General features: G+C 38.8%; 1 protein-coding gene across 6 annotated transcripts in view; it reads right to left on the bottom strand.

Moving 5' to 3' along the window:
• Nucleotides 1–11464, bottom strand: part of PTPN2 (protein tyrosine phosphatase non-receptor type 2) — a 112588-nt gene that overhangs the window by 33577 nt on the left and 67547 nt on the right. For 5 of the 6 annotated variants that reach the window (XM_017498454.2, XM_017498452.2, XM_037727862.1 and 2 more), the window contains 2 exons: nucleotides 9970–10104; nucleotides 1569–1778 (listed from right to left, as the gene is read on the bottom strand). In XM_017498454.2, coding sequence (XP_017353943.1) covers nucleotides 1569–1778; nucleotides 9970–10104 — 345 coding nt within the window. The remainder of the gene's footprint in view (nucleotides 1–1568; nucleotides 1779–9969; nucleotides 10105–11464) is intronic. The other variant, XM_037727863.1, reaches the window with a different exon arrangement.

The following is an 11464-nucleotide window of genomic DNA, read 5'->3' as shown; positions in this document are numbered from 1 at the left end:
AAAAAAAAAAAAAAAAAAAAAATTGATGAAGTAATGGTTGGTAGGGAACAGTCATCATTAACAAAATAATCATCAGAGTTTTTAAACTTTAATGTAACAATCTAATTTTGATTGAAGTATACTAAATACATACAGAGTGGCAGAGTAATACAGTAGATGTGTTAAGACTCAACCATTCCTAATTCCTAGCTTTCATGAGAGGTACAACATCCGAAATGATCTACCAACAACATCACCCCATTGATCAAGCTCCTTGTGTGTGTGTTTACGATTAGCATCATCGTATTAATATTAATTCACCTGAGAATCTACTTTGTGCTAGCAGTCATGTTGGAAAGCATAAGAATGCTGATACAACTGCAATGAAGCACAGCTAAGTTTTAGAGAGACACAGAAGAGACTAATAGAGGGCCTTAAAATCAAGGTGAAGAACACCAGTCTAGTGTCAAGTGTGGTGGCTCACACCTGTAATCCCAGCATATTGGTAGAGTGAGGCAAAGAGGATCACTTGAGCCCAGGAATCTGAGACTAGCCTGGCCAACATAGTGAGACCCTGTCTCTACTACAAATAAAAAAGTAAAAACTAGCTGGATGTGGTAGTGCAAGGAGCTACTTGGGAGGCTGAGGTGGGAGGATCGCTTGAGTCCAGGAGGTTGAGGCTGCAGTAAGCAGTGATTGTACCACTGCACTCCAGCCTGGGTGACAGAGCAAAACCCTGTCTCTAAACAAAAACAAAATCCCCACCAGCCCGAATACAAGACAAGCTAAATTGCCTAGGTTACTGATAATCTTAGAACATGCTCAGAAAGCAGGAACTAAGCTACAGGGACTACTGAAGGAGTAGATGGCATGGAAATCAAGGCAGATAGTATTACTGGTCGGTTTGATTCTATAATAAAAGGAGGAAGAAAGAAGACAGAAGAAGTACAAGGGCAAACAGAAGAAGTTCCATGCATCCGAAGTAAGGAAAAAATAAAGGTCCTAAAAAGAGAAGAAAAGATCTAGACTGTATAAAGGCTGGGACTGGGAATGACTGGTGGAGAAAGAATCAGCCCTTGCGGGCACAGACAGGAACCTCAGGGGAGTAACAGTAATACTGACATTTACGGAATGCTCAGAAAACACCAGGGACTCTTCTAAGTGTCCTAAATGTATTAATTCATTGAATTCTCTCAGCAACCCTGTGAAGTATGTCTATCATTATCCCTAGTTTTTAAATTAAAGAATGAGAAAGTAGTTGTCTGAGGAAGAAGGAATTCAATATTACATATGAATTTATATTTGAAAAAATGGAGGGGAGGGAATCTATTATTTCTACATTACAAAGCTACTAGGAAGAAAAACAACTTCTTTGGGATCTCTAAAATCATCTTGGATACATTCCCACCGGTCATGAATAAGAGGCAGTTGCAAGGGTAGAAATGAGATTTTTAGGCTTTTCCAAAAGAAGTAGAAGTTTAAGTTGAAAAACCTCAGTTCTGGGATACATCAGAGCTTATTCCTTGCTAGCGGAAACTATTTAAAAAAAAAATCAATGAGATTAAAATGAAAGCATAAGAAGCACTTACCAAAACAAGACAAGTGTCTACCAGAGAGAAGGTGCCAGAGCGGCCAATGCCTGCACTACAGTGGATCACCGCAGGCCCGTGGTCAGGGTTCAAGGAGCCAGATTCTCTCACTTTAAACAAGAAATTGAGAAATGAAGCTGGTGATTCAGGGACTCCAAAATCTGGCCAGGTAGTATAATGAAAGTGAGATATTGTTCTGGTTTCACCACTCTAAAAAGTGAAAATCAAGGGAGGAGAAGTTAGTTCTAATTTTTTTCTTTTAAAAAACTACTTCAGAAAGATCATGTGTTTCGTCTAATCCTTTTAAGCCAAAGGGATGTTTATACAATGATTTTTCCATTTGTTTTCTGACAATCCCATATACAAATTAGGGAAGATTTTCTTTAGTGGAAATTTGGGATGTATTAATAATAGCTAACACATACAACACTTATTATTTTGGAGGGCTGTTCTAAGCACTTTACTTATTAACTCAATCCACACAATAATCCTATTAAAACCTATTTTTCTGATGAGGAAACTGAAACAAAGGGTAAGTAGTTTGCCCAAGGTCACATAGCTGGAACATGGCACAACCAGGATTTGAAGCAGCCTGGGGCAGACTTTGGCTTCTCAGCTACTAATCTGTACCATATACGTTACCAATATTTTCTTTAGTTCTTACATGAGTGGGCTATTTTTTTCTATTTTAAAAAATTTCTACCAGTATAATTTTACATTAATGTGTTCCTTTTTATGAATTTCAAAGTTTATTTTTTAAATACAATCTCTCATTTACATGATTTATCTTTTAGATTCTGCTACACAGGCATAGAGGAGCAACTCAATAATTAAAGAAACAATCTTTATATTTTTAATTGGAATTGTTCCTCTAATTGTTGCCTTTCCCCATGGCAATAATTTTCAATCCTAAAGCTGTTTGTATGCCTTTGCTGATATGCTAAGACAGTTTACCAACATGCTAAATGTTTCCTGTCTCTTAAGCCTGCCTGTTATTCACTATCTCTTCCTGGATATTCCTGATGACGTGAATTTCTAACTCATTATGAAAATGTTCCTTAGCTTTTTGCCAATTGCCTTTTGCCCCAAGGAGCACTTCTCTGCTTTATACTCTTCATTTGTGTAAACGAAGCAGTGGTCTTTCACTAATATGTCTTTGCGCAATTTTTCAGTTTTATTGTAGGACTTTTTTTTTTGAGGGAGGAGGCACAGAAACAATGTAAAAAACCTTGACATGTTTAATGATTAACAGCTAAAGATTATTATAATATCCTGCTCCCAATAAAAATTTTCAAAATTAGAAGTTAGCTTTCATTTTAAAAATAAAAACTTTCCTATTTTGCAGTAGAAATTAAGACTCCTAAGTCCTAGACTTAGTATATAAGGTATAGTACTAATAAAATGAAAAAATATTTTAAAAAGTGAAAAAATATTTTAAAAAGTACATACTTTTAGTGACCGTTTTTTTAACATCCAGCCTTAATAATTTCAAACACATTGTGATCCACAAGTTCTCAACATACTAATGGCACTAAAAAATTTCTCCATTACAAATTAAAATGAACATGGTTTCTGGATTTCAAGGCATTTCTTTTTAAATTAACTATGCTAAGTGAACAAAGTCAGGCTAAAGGCTATATACTATACTATTCTATTTATATGACATTCTAGAAGGCAGAATCACAGAAACAGAAACCAGATCAGTGGTTGCCTGAGGCTGGCGGTAGAGGACAGGACTGACTGCACACAAGCGGCACACGAACATCCAGGGCAGAGGAGAGGTGACAGAACCAAATCTACATTTCTGTTGTGGGTGGTGGTTACACAACTGAATGCATTGTCAAAAGTCACACAACTGTACACTGAAAGGAGTCAATCTCATTGTAGGTTAAAAACAAAGGTGAATTAAATTTATTGCATTAAAAAAGGAAATTCAAAACATTCCAAAATACGAAGGGTAAACTGCTTTCACAAAGCTGCAGTTAGGCACTTAACAAGATAATAGTGATAAAGGAATGGGCTAGAGAGGTGGGTTCTTAACAGTGAGGGGGATACAGTTATCTCAAAGGTTTTTCCTTTAAACGGTTAACGATTCCAATGGACGTTCATAACCCACTTTGTTTCTTACTTGCTGTGGCCATAGGAAGGACCAGACTCAGTCTGTTTGGGCCTTCATGAGGTCCACTCTGAGCAGGGACTTGCAGTGCTCTGTGGGCTGTGGCCCAGCGCTCCTGTGGGGTGCTGCACACAATTACTTCGTCACGTCCTGGCTCAAACACATGGTTACCCCACAATCTTACACATTGGCTTGCTTTCTCTTTGCTTGGATGATTTTGACTCAAGACTAGTGGTCTCAATTTTTTTCAAGTTCAGGTCATGCTGCCTGGGATACTGGAAGCCAGTTCCTAGAAATGCTCATGACTATCTGTATAATACAGTCTTCCCTACTAACAGATTTTTGAAAATCAGTTGGTTTTTTTCCCCCTATAGAACCAGGACTTTTTTGAGAGGTTGATTTTAATTAATTTATCCTTACGGAAACAAAATTCAAAAAACACAGCTTTCCAAAAATCATATAATTCACAGTTACAAAGAACCACATGAAGGCATAAGAGTCATATGTTTACTACTCTGGTGCAGAAATGTTCGTATGCATGGATGGACACCTTTCTCTCTTTTTCATGAAGGAAAAAAAAAATGAGAGGGGGGTAAAAAAAGGTTGCCAAAGGATAGACAGCTAAAACAAAATTCACCTTTATTCCAAACAAGGTCTGCATTTATACTTTACAATATTTGGCAAACTTCTTATTTTCAAAACTGTGGAAGCACCCTTTTCTTCTCCTTGGTCACCAAGTCACACGAGTTCTCCTCTGGTCCCCAGCTGCAGCTGGCCTCCCCACCCTTCTCGCTGCTTCACCCTACTCCCCACATATACCCAGGTTGCACCCACAATTATAGGCTGTCCCTGTCTGCAGCCATTCCACACATGCCTGCCAAGTTTCCTGTGTAAAACTCTGGATTATGTATACTACATTCTGCACAAAATGTCAGTGGCTTGCTGTTCTTTTCAAGGCAAAATCCCATTTACATTTTTAAAAGAGAATTCTAAATTTAAAGTCTTTGAATAGGGATGTCAAACTTGTATATATGAGGCCAGGAGGATAACCTGTGAGTTGAGCAGATGTAACAACAGGAGTTGCTAGGCCACAGCAATTTAAGTGTATGCCCTGTTCACGGCCTTCAAATGCACGTTAATAATCATCATAAATACATAATAAAATTATACAGTTTCCAATTATCATAAAAAATCTATATAGCTCTATGACCCCAAGCCCAATTACTTTCACACTTTATATGTATATAAAAAGTGTATATATGGAAGGTACCAAGATTTTGTTTCTAAAAGACTTTCACTAAGCCCCAGTTTTGTCATCTGTAAACAGGGTTACTACTACTACTTACCTTACAAAACTGTTATAAGGAATAAATGAAACAGTTAATGTGAAGTGCCTGCCATATCCCTGCACATGGTAAATGCTTAACAGATACTGGCTATTTTTAAAACAACTATACTTACCAATTGCCTTTATTGTGGCCCCTAGAAAGCTCCAGTCAATTGTAAAACTCAACACATTCTCAACATCTTCATTGGGTATTTCCTCTACACCTAAACAGTGACAAAGTCTGTCAACCTTATCTCCTAACCAGATGTCAAATCTGTACCTTCACTATCACTGCCTTAGTTGAGTCTCTCATTAATTTTTGCCAGGGTTAATATTTACTGACTACAATTCATTGTGAAAGACAGACTGAACTCACCAGATCAGGAGGAGCAGCAGAAACAGCTAGGGGCAGGCTTGCATTCCAAGCAGAGAGAAAGCAATCTGCAAAGGCACGCCACCTACCGCCACCAAGGAATTAACTTAGAGAAGTCTGTCTTTTAGATTTTACAAATGCTGGGTACCCGAAGGAGGAGGTAGACAAGGAGGCAAGGCCCAGGCTGAGCTGGGTCATGGTCTTGTGCACTGGACAGAAACTTTTTTGGTAACCAATGGAAGCCACAGAAGGATTCTTAGAGGGTGGAAAGATTGCCATCTGTGTTTTACAACAATCACTCAGGTATAATATGCTTTAAAATGTACTCTGTGCAACGGCAAGGGAGTACCAAGGCAGCAGGTAATTTCCAACCCCTTGGAAATTAAAAATCTCATTATGGAGTCAAGATTTATATATAGAGAAGTATTGAACAAGCTAGTAGAACAGAAAAAGCGTTAAGAAGAATCACAGCTGTTAGGGAGGAATGTGTCATAGATACATGTTAGGAGAGACTTAAGTAAGAAGTGGGCCACAGGGGTTACTGAAGGACATGTAGGATATAAATAGGCAGAGAAGAGAAAGGACATTCTAGGTAGAATAAACTGTTTCAACTATTTTGAACCAAATCCCAGCTGAGCATCATAATAATCAGACTCATCTTGCTAATCTACAGGGACAGGAAAATAGAAGACAGTCAGCATTATAACAGTATTCCTGGAACTCACTAAACATAAAGCTGGCCAACAACATTACGGAAATAGTGAAGGGCAACTAAAAACAAAAAACTGAAAGACAAATAAGTATTCTAGATGACCCTATTTTTCAAAACGCCTCAAAATTATCTCCATAGCTTAAGCCACAGGCCACTTTGAAAGCAGAGATGCAATGTCTGTTAAGGGGCAAGAGTTCAAACTTTTAGCTTTAAGTAAGTCACTGTAAAGGGCTCCCGGTATGTCAGTTTGCTGCTCCATTAGACTGGAGTAGGTACAGGGCTTGCTGAGAACACAGCTTTACCTCTGGACTTGTTAACAGTCACAAGTCAGACTCCCTTAGAAGTAAGCTGGTTCTCTGCACCCGAGGGACCTCAATAAAGACAGAGATCTGCGGGCTGAGGTTCGCTATCAGCCACTACTTCATCATCAATTTCTCTCACTCCCTTGGTTCTTTTTTTCTCTCTAAACTTATCCTTTTCAACTACCTCCCGTTCCTATTGTCCCTTCCAATTCATTACTATTACAAAAAGGAAACTGATAAACTACAAAAGTAATTGTGGCTCCACATTATGTCTTAGATACTGTCATGATATTAACTCACTTGATTTTTAGAGGAATCCTGTGAAGTAGGTATGTTATTACCCTCATTTTACAGATGATAAAACAAGTACCATTTATCATTTATAGTAAAGTAATGTGACCCAAGTCACTTAGCAAGAGTGGCAGAGTCAGGGTTTCAACTTAGGCTATCTGATTCTAGAGTTTATCTACTTAGGCAAATGTAATTCTATCTTTCATACTGAAATGTTACTTTAGCCTTCTAAAGAATAAAGAATCCCTAGTTCTTAGAAAAAATTATAAGGTAGAACACAAACAAATTCTTCCTATTATATTATGGTATGTTCTAAATAAACCCAGGCCAATAAAAAATCCAGGGATCATGTCATTATACCACACAGTTGCTAGCAACTAAAACACAGTGGCTGGCCAACTCACATGACGGCCTCAACTCCAAAAAGAGGCTTCAGAATTGATAATCTCTCTTTACAACAATTGGCATCTCTTCAAAACGACTTATCCCCATGTCAAAAGTTAGGAGATGGCCAGGCGCGGTGGCTCACACCTATAATCCCACCAATTTGGGAGACTGAGGTAGGCAGATCACCTGAGGCCAGGAGTTCAAGATCAGCCTGGCCAACACAGCAAAACCCCAGCAGTACTAAAAGTACAAAAAAAAAAAAAAATAGTCAGGCGTGGCACTACACACCTGTAGTCCCAGCTACTTGGGAGGCTGAGACAGGAGAATCATTTGAACCCGGGAGGTGGAAGCTGCAATGAGCCAAGATCATGCCACTGCACTCCAGCCTGGGCAACAGAATTAGGCTCTGTTTTAAAAAATAGAGGGGATCAGGAGAACTAATGAGTTCAGTCTGTCACTTATTAGCTAAGTAATCTATGGAAAAATTCCCATAACTTAATGGATTTAATATAACTATTCTTTTTTATAATATAAAACATGGGGATAATAAAATATTTACACTATTCACACTAACTGAAGACTATTGGTCAAATGATATGTATGTGAAAGCATTTGCAACCTGATAAAATACAAAAATCATTCTTTTTTATTATTATTTAAGGTATAATCAATTCTCAGTAAGGACTGTTTCAGAAATAGGGAAATACATCTATGTCCTTCATCTAAATCAGTTCTTCATCAGAAATACAGTTCTGTTTCTGGGAATAAGCAATGAGCTCATTAGCCATGTGTAGCAGCACACACCTATAGTCCCAGCTACTTGGAATGTTGAGACAGGAGAATCACTTGAACCCAGGAGGTGGAGGCTACAATAAGCCAATGTCACTGCACTCCAGCCTGGACATTCTGTTTCTGGGAATAAGCTCAGTCCAGCATCAAAGAGTTATTGATGTATCTCAATGCAGTTTAAGACACATGTCAATGGAAACAGCTGGGACAAAATAAATATACTAATGGGTATTTATAAATAAATATAAGAATTATCATTCCTAATTTTGAGCCTTTTTTTTTTTTTTGAGACAGAATCTTGCTGTGATACCCAGGCTGGAGGGCAGTGGCACAACTGCCACTTACTGCAACCTCCACCTCCCAGGTTCAATCGATTCTCCTGCCTCCGCCTCTCAAAAAGCTGGGATTACAGATGCCCACCACAACGTCCAGCTAATTTTTTTGCATTTTTAGTACAGACAGGATTTCACCATGTTGGTCAGGCTGGTCTTGAACCCCTAACCTGAGATGATCCACATGCCTCGGCCTCCCAAAGTGCTGGGATTACAGGTGTGAGCCACCGTGTCTGGCAATTTTGAGCCTTTTTAGGTGACTCCAGAGACTGCATAATAAGTTTAGTTATAGATGTCATGGGAAGCTGGACAGAAGGAAAACCAGAACCTAGGCCTTATACACACGGCATGCACCTGTGCTTACTCAAGTGCTTACTCAATGTAGCAAAAAACACAAGTGTTCCAAGGGATCAACCATAAAAGGAACTGCCACGCATCTAAAAAGCATGTATATATAACCCTTCTCTCTAAAGCTTTTTTGTGCTGTTAATGATCACTTAATTTACTTATTGGTTAACTAAAACAGTATTTCACTTGTAGACTACATAAATTCCTAAAGTCATATTAGGCTAAACAATTTTCCTATTTTTGAGCTATCATAGTTTCTACTAGCATCTCAGAATTACTCGTATTTCATATTTTCTAGCTTATTTTAACTATAACACAAAGAAGGCAAAAAAGGTAAATGAGAAAAGGGGGCAACGCCTTGATCATCAGCTTGGCAACAGCAGGTTCATAACCCATTATGTGTATGTATCTCAACCAAGGCTCAAGGAACAGTTCATATGTTTCTGGTAAAGAAAAACGCAAGTAAGGCCTGGCATGGTGGCTCAGGACTATAATCTCAACACTTTGGGAGGCCAAAGTACAAGGACTGCTTGAGCCCATGAATTTGAGACTAGCCTAGACAATAAGACAAGACCCCATCTCTACAAAAAAAAAAAAAATAATAAGAAAATTAGTTAGGTGTAATGGCTCATTCCTGTAATCCCAGATACTCAGGTGGCTGAAGTGGGAGGACTGCTTAAGGCCAGGAGTTGGAGGCCACAGTGAGAGCTATGATCATGCCACTATACTCCAGCCTGGGTGGCAAAGCAAGACTGTCTCAAAAACCAACTAACCAAACAAACACCCAAGTATATGTTCTTGAGACCACATGCTACATTTATACATGTATATGTATGTGTGTGTGTGTGTGTGTGTGTGTGTGTGTGTATGTCACATCATTTTTCCCCAACTCAATAAGGACAAATTTCTGTGTTGTGAATCACTTAACAATAGTTTTCTAAGTTATTTTCTTGCCTGTCACAAGTCCTGGGAGCTGCTGCTTTCTGGGTATCTACTGAGGTCAGGTGCTCTGCATACACATCTTCATTTGACTTTCAGGACAGCCCTGGAGGGGGAGGCGTGGCAACTTCCATTTTACAGAGTGGGGAACAAGTCTAAAGTACACCTCTACTAAGGAGCAGAGCTGGATTTGAATTCGGGTTTGCCAGATTCTAAAGCCCTCTCTATTAATCCCCATGTATTTCTATTAATTAATTTTCAATCCCCAAATATCAACCTCAACTTCGAAATTCTTAGTTTGTACTGTTTCTTCAGAGTCTTCAGAAAGCTACTATATGCAGGCACACAATCTAAAAACAAATGATTATGACTAGATACTACAGGTATTAACCAAATGCATGTGCTTATCAAACTTCAAATCTAGTAATAACTAATTCTTTAAACCATCATATAAAGTCCAGACTTTTGGGCAAGAAAGGTCTTACATTGATATTTTCTAATTGTAGTAGATGTACTGTATAATACGACTTCACATCTTCTGACAAGAGCTTCACACTGAATCCTGTTTCTTTAAACAGCATCTCTTGGTCATCTGTTGGCCAGTACTGTGCACATTTAACCTAAATTTAGAAATATGTATAGGATTTTTTTTTTTAGTTTATAGATATCATGAAACCATAAAGTTAAAAAATGAAAACAAACCACACATGTACATGCTATATTTTTACAAGTACCCAAAACTAATAAGTTACTACTATATTCTATGCTTAACGTATGAGTAAGATTGAAATTTTATAGCTGGGCGCAGTGGCTCACGCCTGTAACTCTAGTCTTTGGGAGGCTGAGGCAGGTGGATCACCTGAGGTCAGGACTTTGAGACCAATCTGGCCAACACGGCAAAACCCTGTCTCTACTAAAAATACAAACATTAGCTGAGTGTATTGGCGGGCACCTGTAATCCCAGCTACTCGGGAGGCTGAGGCAGAAGAACTGCTTGAACTTGGGAGGCAGAGGTTACAGTGAGCAGAGATCACGCCACTGCACTCCAGTCTGGGTGACAGACCAAGACTCATCTCACGGAAAAGAAAAAAAAAAAAGATTAAAATTTTATAAATAATTTTTTTTTTTGAGACAGAGTCTCGCTCTGTCACCCAGGTTGGAGTGCAATGGCATGATGTTGGCTCACTGCAACCTCTGCCTCCCAGGTTCAAGCAATTCTCCTGCCTCAACCTCCGAAGTAGCTAGGATTACAGGCATCCACCAACACACTCAGCTAATTTTTGTATTTTTAGTAGAGATGGGGTTTCGCCATGTTGGCCAGGCTGGTCTTAAACGCCTGACCTCAAGTGAGCCACCCACCTCAGCCTCCCAAAGTGGTAGGCTTACAGGCATGAGCCACCACGTTTGGCCTTATAAAGCATTTTTAAAGTATTCCTGTAACATAAACTAAAAAAGCCATAAATAGATATCATATTCATTAAATAAAAATTTATCATTTTTAAAGCATGATTACCTATGTTTTAACATCATAGGACATTCACTTTATGTTTCTAAAATTATCAAACCCTTGAAACAATTTTATCTTCAAAATAAATGTTGCCGAAGAGGTTTTATTTTACAAGTATTTTCCATAAATGCCTATGAATCTGCTACACAATATTCCATCTAGGGCCAGACACGTGACTCATGCCTATAATCCTAGCACTTTGGAAGGCTGAGGTGGGTGTTTCACTGAAGCTCAGGAGTTCGGCCTGGGCAACATGGTGAAATTCAGCCAGGGCAACATGATGAAATCTTGTCTCTACGAAAAATGCAAAAAATAGTCGCGTACGGTGGCACACCCCTGTAGTTCCAGCCACTCAGGAGTCTGAAGTGGGAGGATGACCTGAGCACGGACAGCCGAGGCTGCACCACTGCCCTCTAGCCTGGATGACAACACTGAGACCCAGTTTCAAAACAAACAAAAAAAAATGACATCCA

Source organism: Cebus imitator, unplaced genomic scaffold (assembly GCF_001604975.1).
Source record: "Cebus imitator isolate Cc_AM_T3 unplaced genomic scaffold, Cebus_imitator-1.0 Scaffold242, whole genome shotgun sequence".
Classification (NCBI taxonomy): Eukaryota; Metazoa; Chordata; class Mammalia; order Primates; family Cebidae; genus Cebus; species Cebus imitator.
This window is presented reverse-complemented; position numbering and strand designations above follow the sequence as displayed.